Source organism: Oncorhynchus nerka, linkage group LG4 (assembly GCF_034236695.1).
Source record: "Oncorhynchus nerka isolate Pitt River linkage group LG4, Oner_Uvic_2.0, whole genome shotgun sequence".
Classification (NCBI taxonomy): domain Eukaryota; kingdom Metazoa; phylum Chordata; class Actinopteri; order Salmoniformes; family Salmonidae; genus Oncorhynchus; species Oncorhynchus nerka.
Genome location: NC_088399.1, coordinates 81,077,001 through 81,096,897, shown reverse-complemented (window position 1 = coordinate 81,096,897; position 19,897 = coordinate 81,077,001). Strand labels below are relative to the sequence as shown.

The following is a 19,897-nucleotide window of genomic DNA, read 5'->3' as shown; positions in this document are numbered from 1 at the left end:
ACAGAAATTATTTGGTTGTGCCAACCCAGATTCATCAGCTGGATGTGGTCCTGGGCTGGAATGGTTACACGTGGTCTGTGGTTGTGAGGCCGGTTGGACGTACTGCCAAATTCTAAAACGACGTTGGCAGCTCTAGACATTCCTGCAGTAGCACGTCAATTGCATACTCCCTCAACTTGAGACATCTGTGGCATTGTGTTGTGTGACAAAACCGCACATTTTAGTGGCCTTTAGTCCCTAGCACAAGGTGCACCTGTGTAATGATCATGGTTTAATCAGCTTCTTGATATGCCACACCTGTCAGGTGGATGGATTATCTTTGCAAAGGAGAAACGCTTGAATTGAGAAATAGGCTTTGTGCATATTGAACATTTCTGGGATCTTTTATTTCAGCTTATAGGACCAATACTTTACATGTTTATATTTTTGTTCAGTATAGATCGTCACTCATAACAGAAGACATCTAGGCCAGAGGCTGGTGGGAGGAGCTATAAGACAGGCTCATTGTCATGGCTGGAATGGAAGCGTCAAATGTGGTTTCATATGTTTGATACCATAGCAGCCATCACGATAAGTCTTACAGCACTTCCCACCAGCCTCTTCTAAGCCTACTGAAGTTACTGCTGAAGGAAAGCCCAGGGATAACCTTAACAAGAAACTAAAGCACATTTCAACAAAAAATGACTTGGACATTCCAGGATTTCAAAGGGCACCAACCACCAAGTCAATAAACCATCAAGTTAGTTCTTTAAAAAAAAAAAAAAAATATTGATACTTGGAATACTTTAAAAAGTGAGCCTATACAACACTCTGCCTCCCTTGCTAACCTTATAGCACAGTTTAATTGTGCAAATTATTATTTTCTTTTTTTTAAGTATAATTTAAGAACCTTTCCTAGTATGATTGCAGGTAAACCGATTCACATACAAAGGAACAAAATGTAAGGCACAAGTTAGAATTCAAGAATGAGATATTGCATTAAGACAACGTTCTGTTTTGGACAAGACTCATTCACTAGCAACACCAGTTGGTCCGCAATAGAGGGTATGTCAATAAAATATCCTTTAAGAAAACATGGCTCAGTCTTTTTAAAAAGAACGATGGGGACGCAGAGAGAATTCTAACAGAACCACACCTTTCTACGCCACCAGTTAATCAGAGGTTTGAGAAGCACATCAGGAACAGTAGCAAACATTCGTTTGAGTAGTTTCCCAGACAAAGATTAAGCCTAGACATGGAATAAAAAGCACTTGAAATAATCTCCATTTAGCATGCAGGACTAGGCTTAATCTTTGTCTGGGAAACAGCCCCTTTGTGCGTGTGTGTGGAAGTGGTGTGTCAGGGCTCCATGTGTTCCTGGTCACACGACGACTCTGACAGATTGCTGAAGAATCCCGCATCCCGGATGCGAATGTTGCCGTCAGAATTTTCACAGGTGCTGCAGTCAAAGGGTAGAGGGCTGGGGCTCTGGGGGACCCCAGAGTCATGGCTGTGGCCCAGACTTGACGTGGTGCTGGTGAGGCTGAAAGTACGGAATAAAAAGGGCAGAGGTCATGTCGGCTTGCTTCGTTTCTCCGACAGCAGCTGATATCAAATCATGCATTTTTTCATAGACAATCGCTGTTGAGAGTCAATGGATGTCATTGAAAAACAGTCTTAATCAATCTGTAAAATTTAGTACGAAATCTGTAGCTTCTTGATATGCCACACCTGTTAGGTCGTTACTTACCTTTCACAGTTTGAGTTGAAGTACACCTTGCTGCCCTTCTCTATGGGGAAGCGTGTGCGGTGACAGTCGCTACACATCTGGATGGCCTGTGCCACTGTGTAGCGTGTCCGGCCCAAGACGCATGCCTCCATCTTGGTCGTACTCAGCTGGGATTGGAGGAACAGGTGCACTCTACTGTCAGACAGCAGCAGGGGGTCCTGGAGGATACTGGGGACGAGGAGAAAAATATTCATTTGTTGACTAATTAATGAACAGTGATACATACAACTATCAAGAACACCACACAAGCCATATTTTCAGTTTGTTTTTGAAGTTAACAGTGCTCCAGGTTACAAAGTGTGGTAGGAGATTAAGTGAATTGTTATTCTAAACTCTGGTACCCTATGCCAAATCTTTATGACAGGAGAAACTAGGCAAAAATGAGATCAACATTGTAATCAGTACATAAATGGCTTCTGTTTCAAGTGGAGTGGATGAAATGAATGAAGTTGCTGGTAAAAGCCACTGGATGGCGTTTGGTGCCATAAATATAACATCTTATACAGAGGCTTTACAAAAGAAATGTCATACTAGAGGAAAATCTGAACTCATGTGATGGAATTATATTGCTATTCATTTGGGATAGAAATATCCCCCCAGAAATGTTTCCTAATGTACAAAAGGGGATCTACACCAGATTGCTATGGACTCTGACCAGTGGTGTAAAGTACTTTAGTACATGAAAGCATCTTTACTTTCTTTTTTTTTGTATCAGTACTTTATTTGACAACTCTATACATTCTCCCGACACCTAAAAGTGCATTACAGTTTGAATGCTAAGCAGGACAGAAATGGTTCAATTCACACATAAGAACATTCCTGGTCTTCTACTGGCTCTGACACGTTTTGTTTGTACATTTGGTTGTTGGAGCGTGCCCCTGGCTTTCACTTAAATTTAAAAAACAAGTGTGCCATCACCAAAATGGTGCCATCGGGTTTGCTTAAAGGAATTTGAAATTTACACTTTTGATACTTCAGTATATTTGATCAATTACATTTACTTTTGATACTTAAGTATATTTTAAATAAAATACTTTGACTTACTCAAGTAGTATTTTACTGGGTGACTTTGACTTGTCATTTTCTATTAACGCATCTTTGCTTTAGTATGGTAATGGGTATTTTCCACCACTGCAACTAACCGACATTTATTTTTGGGTTATTAAACTAATTGACCGACTTCAGTTCAATTACTTGAATTCCATTTAGCTTGTGAGGCCAATGCTGAGAGAGATATCAAGTCAGGGGCTGTGGGACGCACGCCTGAAGGGAGTTGTAGTTTTCATTAAGCAAATATTCAACCTAATTCAGCGTAGAAACGTGGTAATTAACTACAATGACCATAATCCATTTGAACCTGATCTAACATCTCTGGAGAGACCTGAAAATAGCTGTGCAGCGACACTCCCCATCCAAGCTGAGAGCTTGAGGGGATCTGCAGAATAGAATGGGAGAAACTCACCAAACACAGGTGTGCCAAACTTGTAGTGTCATACCAAAGAAGATTTGAGGCTGTAGTCGCCGCTTCATCAAAGTACTGATTAAAGGGTTTGAATACTTATGCAAATTTGATTTACGTTTATTTTTAATACATTTGCAAAAATGTAAAAACCTGTTTTTGCTTTGTCATTATGGGGTATTGTGTGTAGATTGAAATGTTTTCCCTCATCATCAATTTTAGAATAAGGCTGTAAAGTAACAAAATGTGGATAACGTCAAGGCTCTGAATACTTTCAGAATGCACTGTATAGCTGTTCTCGTCTGGCTGCTACTGCCTGAGATGGTGACTTTAAGGAATGAAAATTAATCAAATAGAAACTAAGTCATATTATTTTATGTCATAAGTTAATGTTCACCATTTTTGGCTCCATTTCCATTAGAAAGCTCAACTCATTGTAATGTCATTTCATAATGTATTTTTTTAAAAATTCGAACCTTAAATCAAAAGCTGTGATTTTTTTCAAATCTAAACGACTTCCAAAAGCACTAATTGTTCATCACTATTGACCGGACAACCACTTGAGGTAAGAAAACATCTGACAAACTGACTTTGGTTGCATCAGACCCATAGATGGGCTATGTCTGGATCATCCCTTCAAACCTTTTGAACATGCAAAACCTGGCAGCCATTCATAAGGCTGAGGAGAGGAATAAACAAGGACACTTACATCTCTAGAAACTCCCGCAGGCCATTCATCCTCTGGTTGACCTTGTAGGGGTTTTTCATACTGAAGAAAGGGTTCCGGGGAGGCAGTTTGGGCAACTCTCTGGAAAGGGACAACAGTGGCTTTCAATGTGGCACTGTCATAGGATGCCACCTTTCCAACAAGTCTGCCCTGCACCTGTCAACAGTAAGTGCTGTTATTGTGAAGCGGAAACGTCTAGGAGCAACAACAGCTCAGCTGCGAAGTGGTAGGCCACAAGCTCACAGAACAGGAATGCCGAGTGCTGAAGAGCATCTATCCTCGGTTGCAACACTCACTAGAGTTTCAAACTGCCTCTGGAAGCAACGTCAGCACAGTAACTGTTCGCTGGGAGCTTCATGAAATGGGTTTCAATGTCCGAGCAGCAGCACACAAGCCCAAGAACACAATGCACAATACCGAGTGTTGGTTGGAGTGGTGTAAGCTTGCAATCATTGGATTTTGGAAATGCGTTCTCTGGAGTGATGAATCAGGAGAATGCACTGCATTGGGGCAGGTAGCAAACCAAAGTTTGGTGGAGGAATAATGTTCTGGGACGGTTTTTCATGGTTGGGGAGAGGCCCCTTAGTTCCAGTGAAGGGAAATATTAACGCTACAGCATACAATGAAATTCTAGACAATTCTGTACCACCAACTGTGGGAGCATAACAATTCCCCCGTGCACAAAGCGAGGTCCATACATAAATCGTTTGTCAAGATCAGTGTGGAAGAACTTCACAGGCCTGCAAAGCCCTGACATCAACCCCATCAAACACCTTTCGAATGAATTGGAATGCCGACTGCGAGCCAGGCCTAATCACTCAACATCAGTGACAGACCTCACTAACGCTTGTGGCCGAATGGCAGCAAGTCCCGCAGCAATGTTTCTACACTAATGAAAAGCCTTCCCAGAAGAGTGGAGGATGTTATAGCAGCAAAGGGGCAACTAACTGCATATTAATGCTCATGATTTTGGAAAGAGATGTGGTGTTCGACGAGCAGGTGTCCACATGACCAAAAGTATGAATAGTAAACCCCTGAAAGACAAGTGCATACATCATTGCAGGAGTGATAAAATGATGCAGTGAAGAGGGCCTACAGTGAACTATCACTATGGATTATACATACATGAGCATAGTGTTGTCCTGCAGACGCTGCCGGAGCCATACAAACTCACTGTATCGCCTCCGCACAGAGGAAGTCTTCTTCCTAAAACACATGCTATTGGTCTTAACACAGGAAGAATGTCAATCAAATTAGCAGAGGGTTTATAGCCAATATTACCCCACTTCAGATTGTCATGAAGTTAGAAGTTGCCAATAAATACACAGCTTCCTCAATCTCTCAGAAGCTGAAGATGTTAATGTTTAATGATGTTCATCAAGTGAAGCGTGCCGTGCAGTATTACTCACATGTAAACAGATCTCATAGTCAACGTGCGTGTGCCAGAAGTCATCTTTGTGGAATTGTGGCTCCTGGACCCAGACACTGACAAACTCCTGCAAAAGAAAGAACAGTGTTCAGAGGGGAACTGTGTGGCAATTTTTTTGCTCAAGAGCAATGAAGTCACAGGAGAGGAAACATTTCAGCAGAAATGTTACCCAACCTGTCAGTGTGATTTTTTTTAGTTGTGCTTTTCTATAAACAAATTTCTGTGTTCATGCAAGTGACTAAACGAATCCTCACTATCAGTATCTGCAATTTGGCAGTACGCCCAGAACCTTGTTTAGAGAAAGAAATCTCAGTTTCATCATCCCAGCTTAAAGAAACCTTGAGGTATTGGTCAGTCACATGAGTATAGCAAACATTATGAACGTTAAGCGAAATCATGCAAATTTAACTTGTCAGTATTTAAGGGAACTAATGGGACTGCCATGTTAGAGCTCACTTCAGACCGGTACTTTATGCACTGAAGTTTGACTGACCTCCAGCTTGCTGACAAAGAGTATTAATTTAAGACAGACTTAGTGTGCAGTGTAACCATTATCACTACAAGGAAAAACTAAACAGTATAGGTTTAATAGAGAGTTAATGTTCACCAGCTCTGCCTTCATCCTTGACAACTACAGCATGTGCAGGCTTTCCAGACCAGCACTAAAACCCAATAAGGTGTATTGGCTCTGGGCCAAGAACAAAAGTCAGCACATCCTATAGCTCTCCATGAGCAGGATTAGAGAGTCATGACAGGTCTATCACTTGCCTGTTTCATTAGATTGTCAATCTCCATCGTAGACTGGAATCTGGGGGAGATGGGACAGAACCGTATTCAGTCAATTGGCAAACTGGCAAGAATGAGGTTGTGCTTCTCTAGTAACGGTTTTTCTACAGTTCATTTACTGACAGTCAGTTCTATTACGTAAAACCATCAGAGAGAAGAAAAAAAAGGCAATGTTTAGTCAAACACTTTCTCTTGCACACAAAGCCTACCCGACCCTTTCAAGTTCTCTTCTAAACTAGGGCTGAGAATTGCCAGGTAACTCGTGATACGAAATCGGGACACTTAGGTGGCGATTCAATTGCAATTTGAAGTACCAAACATATAGCTCAATACATGTCTACTGCAGTGAGACAATAGAAATGAGTTGATCAGTCAGGGAAATAAAAAGCTGAATTATTGACTCACTATTTTAAAAAAAGATTGAGAACAAGCTACAGGATGAAAAAAGAGAGTTTTAGAGCAGGTACAGCCCACTAGCGCTAGCTAACTCTAACAGAAAATATTGTTACTTGTTGTCAAAGTACCAATATACTGTCCAAAATAATATCGCAATATGCAAGAGATTTTTCACCCATCCCTACTATAAACCAGGCCGCAGAGTAAACGACTGTTGATTCTCCATGCACCTGGATAAACATTCATATGCCAGAATCATTTGGCAACTTTCTGTATTCAACACAATACATCCTGATATTCTGTTGCAAACTTGCAACCATGGACGCCAATGTGCGTCTCAAGTCAGTGGGTTCTCACCAGTCGGGTCAGAAGAGTGCTGTTCAATGCGAACACATCAGACCCACAAACCAGCAATACAGGTGTACCCCATGGCAGTGTCCTTTTGCCAGTTCTGTTCACACTCTACACCAACAATTGTACCCCTATAAGAATCAGGATGCGCACAGTAAAATATGCTGATGATACAGCAATTGTTGATTTAATAGGTGACAATAAGGGATCATAGCTTTCACCTGATCAGTCTACGGCACAGTTTCCCAAAGTCGGTCCTTGGGACAATCCTGGGTGCACGTTTTGGTTTTTGCTGTAGCACTACACAGCTATTCAAATAACCAACTCATCAAGCTTTGATCATGTGAATCAGCTGTGTAGTGCTAGGTCAAAAAACAAATCTGCACCAAGGGAGGCCCTAGGACAGAGTTTGGGAAACCTTGGTCTACGGCACAGAAAGAGCATGTTTTGCAAAAATGTAAAGTTCAGTCAATTGAGTTCTATTCGCAGGCTACAGTAAAATGTTTAACGTGTGCAATGATGTGCCAAAGGAATCTGATTTGAGTGCATTATAGGGTAAACAGTTAAGTGATATGTCAAGGTGCCGATCCATCATTATTGTGTAACTAATGTTAGGGAATGATTCTAATGGAGAAAGCTGATCAGAGAGCAGCCCTACCTTTATTTTGAACTATCAGTAGCAAAAAACATGATCCAGTGACGCACTCACAGAACGTTCTCACTGCGTGGCGTTTTTGGGAAACACATGTTACGTCTTCGGCTGTTGTAGGACAGATGCATTGTTAAAGAGTTCCATAACTAATCAGGAAACCGGGCCCAGATCTGCAAGAGACATGGGGCTCATCCACAGACATACCATTTCAATTTCCTCTTTGTATTAAACTATGGCACTATACTTGACTCAAACCTCACCTGGACACCTAACAGAAGTTGAGGACAACTACAGTACCAGTCGAAAGTTGACACCTACTCATTTTACAGATGCACAAACAGCTCTCAAGGACAAACAGCAATCACCAACTCAGAGGCTGCTGCATACATAGAGAAGTCATTGGCTACTTTAACAGATCACTAGTCACGTCAAACAATGCACTCTAATGTTAACATACCTTCGTCATATCACATGTATATACAGAATGTTATACCATCTATTACACCTTGCCGCTCAGCCATCCATATACAGTAGAAGTCGGAAGTTTACATACGCTTAGGTTGGAGTCATTAAAATGTGTTTGTTAACAAGAAATTTGTGGCGTGGTTGACAAACTGTAGTTTTGGCAAGTCGGTTAGGACGTCTACTTTGTACATGACAATTGTTTACAGCTTGGAAATAACCAATAAAATGTCATGGCTTTAGAAGCTTGATAGCTAATTGATATAATTTGAGTCAATTGGAGGTATTAAGGCCTACCTTCAAACTCAGTGCCTCTTTGCTTGACATCGGAAAAGCAAAAGAAATCAGCCAAGACATCAGAAAACAATTGTAGACCTCCACAAGTCTGGTTCATCCTTGGGAGCAATTTCCAAACACCTGAAGGTACCACATTTATCCGTATAAACAATAGTACACAAGTATAAACACCATGGGACCACACAGCAGTCATACCGCTTAGGAAGGAGACGCATAGTCTCCTAGAGAGGAACTTACTTTAGTGTAAAAAGTGCAAATCAATTCCAGAACAGCAAAGGACCTTGTGAAGATGCTGGAGGAAACAGGTACAAAAGTATCTATATCCACAGTAAAACGAGTCCTATAGCGACATAACCTGAAAGGCCGCTCAGCAAGGAAGCCACTGCTCCAAAACCACCATAAAAAAAGCCAGACTACGGTTGGCACATGGGGACAAAGAACATACTTTTAAGAAATGTCCTCTGGTCAGATGAAACAAAAATTGAACCGTTTGTCCATCGTTATGTTAAGAGGAAAAGCAAGAAGCTTGCAAGCCGAAGAACACCATCCCAACCATGAAGCACAGAGATGGCAGCATCATGTTGTGGGTGTGCTTTGCTGCAGGAGGGACTGGTGCACATCACAAAATAGACTGCATCATGAGGGAGCGAAATGATGTGGATATATTGAAGCAACATCAAGGCATCAGTCATGAAGTTAAAACTTGGTCGCAAATGGGTCTTCCAAATGGACAATGATCTCAAGCATACATCCAAAGTTGTGGCAAAATGGCTTAAGGACAACAAAGTCAAGGTATTGGAGTGGCCATCAAAAAGCCCTGACCTCAATCCCAGAGGAAATGTGTGGGCAGAACTGAAAAAGCATGTGCAAGAAAGGATGCCTACAAACCTGACTCAGTTTCACCAGCTCTGTCAGGAGGAATGGGCCAGAATTCACCCAATTTATCGTGGGAAGCTTGTGGAAGGCTACCCAAAACATGTGACCCAAGTTAAATGTAAACGCAATGCTACCAAATATGCTGGTTAAGTGTGCCTTCAATTTTAAAAAATCAATTAAAAATCACTGACAGTGTCCCCAGCAAAGCACCACCACACCATGGTGGGAACCACACATGCAGAGGTCAGTGCACCTACTCTGCATCACAAAGACACAGAGGTTGGAACCAAAAATCGCAAATTTGGACTCACACCAGAAGGACAGACTTGCAGTCTATTGTCCATTGCTCAAGTTTCTTGCCCCAAGCAAGTCTTCTTATTGGTGTCCTTTAGTAGTGGTTTCCTTGCAGCAATTCAACCATGAAGGCCTGATTCACAGTCTCCTCTGGACAACTGAATTTGAGATGTGTCTTACTTGAACTCTGAAACATTTATTTGGGCTGCAATTTCTGAGACTGGTAACTAATGAATGTATCCTCTGCAGCAGAGCCAACTCTGGGTCTTCCTTTCCTGTGGCAGTCCTCATGAGAGCAAGTTTCATCATAGCACTTGACGGTTTTTGCGACGGCACTGAAATTTTCCAGATTCAGACATGAAGGTCAGTCAAAGTAATGGACTGTCATTTATCTTTGCTTACTTGAGCTGTTCTTGCCATAATATGGACTTGGTCTTTTCCCAAATAGGGCTATCTTCTGTTGATCACCCCTACCTTGTCACAACTGGTTGGCTCAAACGCACGAAGGAAAGAAATTCCACAAATTAACAAGGCACACCTGTTAATTGAATTGCATTCCAGGTGACTACCTCATGAGGCTGGTTGACAGAATCCCAAGAGTGCAAACCTGGCAAGTAAATGTTTTTATTTTTATTTTTTATTTCACCTTTATTTAACCAGGTAGGTAAGGTAATGAGGTAAGGAAATAAAAAGACCACGGTGACAAAGTAATTACAATATAGCAATTAAACACTGGAATGGTAGATTGGCAGAAGATGAATCTGCAGGTAGAGATACTGGGGTGCAAAGGAGCAATTTTTATTTATTTTTATAAATACCAGTATGGGGATGAGGTAGGTAGATAGATGGGCTGTCTACAGAGGGGGTATGTACAGGTGCAGTGATCTGTAAAATCAGTGGTGTTCGTTTGGTTAGCATGGAAGCACTCTTCATGGATTGCCACCGACCGCACACCCCCACGCAACAGTCAGCAGGCAACATCTGCACAGAGAGAAAAGGCGAGAGCTCCCGCTGTCAAGGAGCGGGGACACTAACAAGAATTCCTGCTGGGCTCTGACGAATAATCAAAACAGGTAAAGCATCAATACAGGACTAAGAGCAAAAATCCTACTACACCGGTTCTGATGCTTGGATGTGGCAGTGCTTGCAAACTATTACAGATTACAAAAAGGGAAACCCAGCTGCTAGCTGCACCAGTGATGCGAGCCTACCAGCCTCTATGCTCATGTCGAGGCGAGCAACACTGAACCATGCGTGAGCGTACCAGCTGTTTTGGAAGACTTATCACGCTCTCCGTACCCGATGTGATTAAGACCTTTAAATAGGTTATCATTCAGAAAGCCAGAATGCTTACGTACTCTGCGCATGAGCTGACCAGCTAACAAGTGTCTTCACAGACATTGTCAACCTCACTGACCAAGTCTGTAATACCTACGTGTTTCAAAACCACCATAGTCCCTGTTCCAATCTGCAATCATGAAACGCTTTTAAAAAAAGGCACCATCATCCCAGACACCTTGGAACCACGCCAATTCGCATACCGCCCAAACTGATAACGCATTCTACACTGCCCCTTCCCACTCAGTGTTCTACACCATAATGCCCTCCAAACTCATCACTGAGCTTGGCATCCTGGGACTGAACACCTCCCCCTGCAAATGGATCCTGGACTTCCTGATGGGCTGCCCCCAGGTTATGAGGGTCAGCATGGCAGATGGGTTGTTGCCCCCTCAGGAGTGTGCTTAATCCTCCTCCTGGACTCCATGTTCACCTATGACTGCGTGGCCACGCACAACGCCAACATCATTACGTTTGACAACACGATAGTGATATAGGCCTGACAACCGACAATGAGACAGACCTGACAGTGTTGACAACCTCTCCCTCAAGTCAGCAAGACAAAGCAGCTGATCGTGGTCTAGAGGAATTGTATTAGTCACATGCGCCAAACACTACAGTGAAATGCTTACTTACGAGCCCCTAACCAACAGTGCAGTTTCTAAAAAAAATTGGAATAATAAAAGATAAATCAAATAAAACGCAGCAGTAAAAATGATTTTAAAAATACATACACAGGAGGTGCCGGTACAGAGTCAATGTGTGGGGGCAGCGGTTAGTTGAGGTAGTATGTACATGTAGGTAGAGTTATTAAAGTGACTATGCATAGAAGACAAGAGTGGAGAGGCAATGCAAATAGTCTGGGTAGCCATTTGACTAGATGTTCAGGAGTCTTATGGCTTGGGGGTAGAAGCTGTTTAGAAGCCTCTTGGACCTAGACTTGGCACTCCGGTACCGTTGCCGTGGATCTGAGGGGGGGGGGGGGGGGGGCAGTTAATGCAGGAACCAATGGGATGCTTGAATTTTGGGCTGCATTTGCACAAATTAATCCTGATCCCATAACCCTCACAGCTATCCTCCAATCACAAGGATTATCCAAGTATTGGTACTAATTCTCTCCACCAAACACGTTAATATCTGGTTGCTAAGCATGTTTGTCTAGAGGAAACCAGTGTCAAAAGAAGCTAGCTCACGTCTAAATTCTCTAATTAAAAATACTGCCATTCCAACCTCTGCTTTGATTTTAAGCCTCAACTTGCCTAGTTAACAGTTTACTTTGTTATAATTCTAATTCAATTTGAGGCTACATGTCATGTTACATTTTATTTCCAACAACCAACTCCACAATAAATCAGGCTGTATATTCATGGATTGCACCTCAGTCACAACGTTGCCTTTGTTATCAATGCCGCAGCCATATTGATGCGTAAAAGTAGAACATGGGCTATTGACTCGTTTAACCTGTTCCACCTATGGGGGCGCTATGTCATTATTGGATAAAAAGACGTGCCCGTTTTAAGCGCAATATTTTGTCACGAAAAGATGCTCGACTATGCATGGAATTGACAGCCTTGGAAAGACAAAACTCTGACGTCTCCAAAACTGCAAAGATATTATCTGTGAGTGCCCCAGAACTAATGCAACAGGCGAAACCAAGATGAAGTTTCATACAGGAAATGCCCCAGATTCTGAAGGCGCTGTGTTCCAATGTCTCCTTATATGGCTGTGAATGCGCCAGGAATGAGCCTGCGGTTTCTGTCTATTCCCCGAGGTGTCTGCAGCATTGTGACGTGTTTGTAGGCATATCATTGGAAGATTGACCATAAGAGACTACATTTACCTGGTGTCCCGCCCGGTGTCCTGTGTGCGTAATCTGTAGGTCCATGCGCGTTCCATTTCTTCAGAGAAAGTAAACTGCCACGATGGATTTTTATCGTCGATAGATATGTGAAAAACACCTTGAGGATTGATTCTAAACATCGGTTTGCCATGTTTCTGTCGATATTATGGAGTTAATTTGGAAAAAAGTTCGCGTTTTAATTACTTAATATATATATATATATATATTTTTTTTCCCTCCCCAAATGTGATGAACAAAACAGAGCGATTAGTCGACACAAATAATATTTTTTGTAAAAACGGAACATTTGCTATCTAACAGTCTCCTCATTGAAAACATCTGAAGTTCTTCAAAGGTAAATGATTTTATTTGAATGCTTTTCTGGTTTTTGTGGAAAATGTTGCATGCTGAAATAGAGGCATAATCCTATGCTAGGCTATCAATACTGTTACACAAATGCTTGTTTAGCTATGGTTCAAAAGCATATTTTGAAAATCTGAGATGACAGTGTTGTTAACAAAAGGCTAAGCTTGAGAGCAAATAGATTCATTTCATTTCATTTGCGATTTTCATGAATAGTTAACGTTGCGTTATGGTAATGAGCTTGAGGCTGTAGTCACGATACCGGATCCGGGATGGCTCGACGCAAGAAGTTAAATTACACTATAGAGGCTTGGGAATACGATGACATTACTAAAGTAGGCACATATTTGGTAAGAAACAGCTTTGCCATCATGTTGTGAAATTTACTTTAGGTGGCAATGTTCTCATTAGCTAGCAAAGTTAATCAAATCAAATATTGTAAGCATTTCACCGTAATTCCACACCAGTTGTTTACAAAGCATGTGACAAAGATGATTTGATCCCATGTATACCAAACCGCCAGACCCCAGAAATTGTTCAACCCCGCTATTAATCTGAACTGTATGAAATGTAAATTTATCCCATCCACAGTTTGTGATATTGCTCATGATTTACATTGTTGAATGTATTTATGCACTGTGTGGGGATGTTGTGTTATGTTTGAGATTCAAGACACATTTCCCTAAAGGGACAGTGTTCAACCAAAGACAACCAACAGTTCAGACCAGGCATATTTTGTCACAACAGCAAACCACAACTGCTTAGAGAAGAACTTCAAAGTAAACACTCATGTGGCACCCTACTAAAGTGACCCTACTACACATTGCGAGACATTTGGCAAAATATACCAGCATGCCTATCCACAGGAAAACAATGGGGGGGGAAGCACAGCGGTCCAATGGCAAAGGGTATTTCAGAGCTAGCGTTTAACGGAGTACACTGCCCAGTATTACATAATTAGGAGATTGGACACCATCATGACAATTTAAAAAATATATATACACTGCGAGATTTGGCAAAATACAGACAAACTTATATTTTCCTATAGGAAACAATGGGACAACCTCAGTTCCATGAGTAATTGTTGTTTAAATTTCAACTACCAGCAACGTGGGCAGGTCTCATTTCCAACAATAGCGAAGCAGGCCTTGTGACGTAGTACAATAGGCTGGGAATAGAACTTTCAGAAGGCGAGATGGTGCCACAGTGATCAATAGCACTAATAGCTGGCGGGGAGGGGGAATTCCCTAAAGACTGTTTTTTCATGATTAAACTACATCAAGCAGCTGGGACATAAAATAATATTATGAAACTGGGCTACATGCCAGATGAAATGAACTAGTTTTTATCATGAAATGAACGAGCTTTTATCAGAAATAAACATGGTTAAAAATGTAATGTGTTCAGCCTAGTTTCGGTTGACCCCAAAAGGCTAGGGCCAACTCTGACTACATGTGTGGGTATGGATGTGAAGATCCTTGAACCACTGCAGCCCCTCATGAGTTCCTTTTGAGGCCCAACCCTAGGCTGAAACGAAATTGAGGAAGCAGAGGTTAGACCGCCTGCAATAAACACAATTTGCAAACAGAGACAAATGGCCACGCTCTTGAAATACAGAACAATACTGGAGAAATGGTGATTGCATTCCACAGGTTTGTTTGGCATTTGAACCGTTGCAAACGCACCAGAGTCAATACATGGGAAACTTTACTTTTTCACAACATTAAAAGCATGATTAACTCTAATAAAAGGCATAGTAAGCCTACGTGTCTTACCTTTTGTATCGGATTATTTATCCTTTCAGCTGGCAATTCGTTAGTGCCGCATGAGCAGGCTATTCTTCACCGAGTGCTCTTTTTCGCAGGTCTGCCAAATGCAGTTCGTTTGAATATTATAATGAGGCGCGCGCGCTCTGTTTCCTTACAGTCCAATGCACGTTCACGTTCAACCAAGAACCTCCGCCTGGGACATTTTCATAACTTCTTCGTCGACATCACTATGGTGGGTTTATACTTTCAGCTTCATATTATTACAAAACATTTCTTTAGGCTATTTGAACTAAGGATAGCTAGCTGGCAAGTGTCTGGAGCAGTTTTCCCAAAAGTAAACGATGTGTAACGTAAAGTTTCGCTTGCTAGCCAAGCAACAACGTCAATGCCACTGTCAAGCCAATCTACTAAATTTACATGATTGAAATATATGAAACTGATCATGACTATATTTAATCTAATTTCACTGCGATTGGTTAGTCAACACGCGGGGCGGCAGGGTAGCCTAGTGGTTAAGAGCGTTGGTACAAATCTGTCGTTCTGCCACTGAACAGGCAGTTAACCCACTGTTCCCAGGCCGTCATTGAAAATAAGAATTTGTTCTTAACTGACTTGCCTGGTTAAATAAAGGTAAAATTTAAAAAATTTAAAAAATGCAATAATACCTATATATTTTGAATCATAGAGATACATTATTTGGGTTTAGATTAACAAAATCAAATTAACTGAACCTACCCTTTCCCCGTGACTGATGCAAACCACTACAAAAGGGAATTATGATCAGTGATTATGCCTATATACATTGATATTCATGTTATGTGTGTGAGTTGTACAGTAGTAGAACTATCTGCATAAGCTGTATGTGAGTGAGCATCTCACTCTCTCTCTCTTTCACACAGTCCTCTCAATTCAGTTCAAGGGGCTTTATTGGCATGGGAAACATATTTTAACATTGCCAAAGCAAGGAAGTAGGTAATATACAAAAGTAAAATAAACAATAAATATGAACAGTTAACATTCCACTCACAGAAGTTACAAAATAATAAAGACATACAAATGTCTTATTATGTATACAATCGGTATGAAAATGTTCCGGCACCCCTCTGAGGCTGCATAATAATTGACTCTGTCGTCACAGAAGCTGATCACAGTGGGTTGGCATTCATTTTCTAATAAAAGCTGAGTACTGGGGTATTGTCCAGACAAAGATTTTTAGTGTAGCGATATTAAGTTGTATGAAATTAAATCAGATGTGAAAAATAGGCTATGCAAAAATGTGGGCACCCTTGTCATTCTGATGATTTGAATACCTGTAACTACTTAGCACTGATTAATTGGAACATACAATTGGTTTGGTGAGCTCATTAAGCCTTGAACTTCATAGACAAGTGCATCCAATCATGAGAAAGGCGATTTAAGGCCAATTGCAAGTTGTTGTTCTCTTTGACTCTCCTCTGAAGAGTGGCAACATGGGGGCCTCAAAATAACTCTCAAATGACCTGAAAACAAAGATTCTTCAACATTATGGTTTAGAGGAAGGCTACAAAAATCTATTGCAGAGATATAAGCTGTCAGTGTCCACTGTGAGGAACATAGTGAGGAAATGGAAGACCACAGGCACAGTTCTTGTTAAGGCCAGAAGTGGCAGGCCAAGTAAAATATCGGAGAGGCAAAGGCGAAGGATGGTGAGAACGGTCAAAAACAGCCCACAGACCACCTCCAAAGACCTACAACATCATCTTGCTGCAGATGGTGTCACTGTGCATCGTTCAACAATTCAGCGCACTTTGCACAAGGAGAAGCTGTATGGGAGAGTGATGCGGAAGAAGCCTTTTCTGCACACACACCACAGAGTCGCTTGAGGAATGCAAACGCACATTTGGACAAGCCAGCTTCATTTTGGAATAAGGTGCTGTGGACTGATGAAACAAAGATTGATTTATTTGGTCATAACAAGGGACGTTATGCATAGCGGCAAAAGAACACAGCATTCCAAGAAAAACACTTGCCACCCACAGTCAAATTTGGTGGGGGTTCCATCATGCTGTGTGGCTGTGTGGCCAGTGCCGGTACTGGGAATCTTGTTAAAGTTGAGGGTCGCATGGATTCCACTCAATATCAGCAGATTCTTGGGAATAATGTTGAAGAATCAGTCACAAAGTTGAAGTTACGCCGGGGCTGGATATTTCAACAAGACAACGACCCAAAACACTGCTCAAAATCTACCCGGGCATTTATGCAGAGGAACAAGTACAATGTTCTGGAATGACCATCCCAGTCCCCAGACCCGAATATCATTGAGAATCTGTGGGATGTTTTGAAGCGGGCTGTCCATGCAACCATCAAACCTAACTGAACTGGAGATGTTTTGTAAGGAGGAATGGTCCAAAATACCTTCATCCAGAATCCAGAAACTCATTAGAGGCTTATGGGAAGCGTCTAGAGGCTGTTATTTTAGCAAAAGGAGGCTCTACTAAATATTGATGTGATTTTTCTAATGGGGTGCCCAAATTTATGCACCTGTCTAATTTTGTTTTGATGCATATTGCACATTTTCTGTTAATCAAATAAACCTAGTTTTACTACTGAAATATTACTGTGTCCATCAGTTATTTGATCGATCAAAATGAAATTGCTGATCCAACACCCAATTATTTATAAATGGAAATCATGGAAACTGTCAGGGGTGCCCAGACTTTTTCACACGACTGTATATACAGTATTGTAATGATGTACAAATGGTTAAGGTACAAAGGGGAAAATAAATTAGCATAAATATGGGTTGTATTTACAATGGTGTTTGTTCTACACTGGTTGACCTTTTCTTGTGGCAACATGTCACAAATCTTGCTGCTGTGATGGCACACTGTGGTATTTCACCCAGTAGATATGGGAGTTTATCAAAATCGTGTTTCCTCTCTCTCTTTCAGTCTCTCTCTCTCTCTCCCTCTCTTTAACAGTCTCTCGCTCCCAATGTGCTAACAATTTTTTTTAAATGAATTTGGTATCAGCTTTGCAGGTTTAATTAAAAATGGTTTATCTGATGGATTTTGGATGACCTTGGACTTAATTATTTGTTTCAGGGCTTGTTGATAAACAAGGACAACTTTACCATATTATGATTTGATTTGATTTGATTTATTATCCTGGAGGCATACTTACACACCCAGTCTCATTACTTTGTGTAAACATCTCTCAACTAAAAAAACAACGACAGAAATAGAATATGACATTTGTTTAGCGTCTTCAGCAGTGACGTGTTTACTTCATCTTTGTAGCTCCCTGATGAAACATTAGGCCTAACATCCATTACATCCATTACTGTAGTTAAGCATAGTCCGTCATTCAGGACACCTATTTTGAGCCCTACATTTTTAGCAAAACAATTTTTGGGGGAGGCTTGCCTGTTTTTTATGTTATTTTGGCATAAGTACGTGTCACATATCAGTTTGCAAACAATGTAAAAAATATATACACTACCGGTCAAAAGTGTTAGAACACCTACTCATTCAAGGGTTTTTCTTTATTTGTACTATTTTCTACATTGTAGTATAATAGTGAATACATCAAAACTAACTATGAAACAACACCTATGGAATCATGTAGTAACCAAATAAGTGTTAAACAAATCAAAATATATTTTAGATTTGAGAATCTTCAAATACACACCGTTTGCCTTGATGACAGCTTTGTACACTCTAGGTGTTCTAAAACTTTTGACCGGTAGTGTATATCATTGAGTTAATAAAGCCGCATACAAACATGGTCTCTTTTTTGTTTGTTTTCTTGAGTAAGGCAGCTCCAGAATGCAGGTTTTTCTGCATAGCTCAGTGCTTTCTGTGGTGGTGGGGCAAGCCAGCAGCAAATAAGGAGCGTTGCACCATGATTGGCTTAGTGTTCTGTCACTCATGGCGATTCTAGCCCATTGGGTGCTGCCATATAGATACATTAGAAGTGCCCATCCAAGAAGGCTCAAGGTCATTGGCCAGAGATAAAGTGATGTCAAATCACATTGTATGTACAGTAGTTTTGATTGGACTGATCATTTCAACATCATACTTATACATTTTTTTGCTAGCAGTCATCATGAAACAAGTCGACAATCTACTAGAAAATCCTTTTTAATCCTTGTCATATGAAGAGAAATTATAGATAAAATGTATCGGTGCTCATCAGCCATTGTACATAAACATTACACAACAAGTTGGAAATCGCAAATTCAACAATGAGTGGTTTGGAAGGAATCAGTGACGGTGGCTGTGTGGTCCCAAATCTGGGATTAAGGGGCTCTTTTCCAAATGATAAACATTCAACATTGGCCATGTTGTCAATGAAGCATGATTTGTGCTGCACTCAAAACAACTGTTAACTCGGAACTATGAAAACTTGACTTCAGTGAGATCAAGGAAACTGGGAAGTCGAGAATTAACGAGCTCCGACTGGGAAAATACGTTTCGAACGGTCATCCAACTTGGAATTGTAAATCCGTCCTCTTTCTAGAGCCATGACTTGAAGATCAATGACGTCATCGTGATTCAACCTTGTTTTTCTCCGAGCTCCCAGTTGTTTTGAAAGCACCATAAATCCAGAGAATGCCAGACTGATGACAAAATTTGCCCACGAAGGACTGCCGCGCCACATTCCTGTTCAAGTGAGCACAGCACAACAAGCTGCGTCCCAAAAAATGTATTCTATGCTGCTGCAGAAATTATGTAATATGCCAGGGAGATATGTATACTGTAGCTAAGAAAGTAATACTAAGTGTATGTTGTGTCGTAAGATGTTCGTTGCCCATGTGCCTCACCCTAATAATTTGGTATTTTTATCCCTCTTAATTTTACCTAAAGTTCTGGCTGTTCTACTGTAACGTTAGCCTATAACCTTTTTTAGAGAAATGTAATCATTGAATATTGTAAGAGCTTTCACTGTCTCCTTATATGCCCCTTTATTTATCCCATGGTTCTGAATTGGTGTACAGGGAGAATACTGTAAGAACGGCCCATGTTCTGAATTCTGTCGCTGTACATTTCAAAAGTGCTAAACAAATAGTTATAATGACTACGTCCATCCTAGCTCGCTCATTAATGTCT

General features: G+C 41.1%; 1 protein-coding gene across 2 annotated transcripts; it reads right to left on the bottom strand.

Annotated features, from left to right (window-relative positions):
* Positions 1-364: 364 nt before the first annotated feature.
* LOC115119032 (sorting nexin-10B-like) lies at positions 365-14,947 on the bottom strand. 2 transcript variants are annotated; one of them, XM_029647769.2, is made up of 7 exons: positions 14,814-14,947; positions 6,152-6,191; positions 5,364-5,450; positions 5,080-5,180; positions 3,937-4,035; positions 1,730-1,936; positions 365-1,522 (listed from the first exon to the last, which is right to left on the bottom strand). In XM_029647769.2, the coding sequence occupies exons 2-7, from the start codon at positions 6,176-6,178 to the stop codon at positions 1,339-1,341; spliced, it is 705 nt and encodes a 234-aa protein (XP_029503629.1). In that variant the 5' UTR covers positions 6,179-6,191; positions 14,814-14,947; the 3' UTR covers positions 365-1,338. The 2 variants fall into 2 exon arrangements, with proteins under 2 accessions (XP_029503629.1, XP_029503630.1); XM_029647770.2 differs by lacking the exon at positions 14,814-14,947 and having other exon boundaries at positions 5,080-5,160; positions 6,152-6,197.
* Between the last annotated feature and the right edge of the window lie 4,950 nt (positions 14,948-19,897).

Bases quoted from the DNA above. Each gene is read 5' to 3' on its own strand.
- LOC115119032 (XM_029647769.2), bottom strand. From the start codon at position 6,178: ATGGAGATTGACAATCTAATGAAACAG. The intron at 5,451-6,151 runs GCAAGTGATAGA...TTTCTTTTGCAG, and splicing joins TTGACAATCTAATGAAACAG to GAGTTTGTCAGTGTCTGGGT. The intron at 1,523-1,729 runs GTAAGTAACGAC...CCGTACTTTCAG, and splicing joins TTCAACTCAAACTGTGAAAG to CCTCACCAGCACCACGTCAA.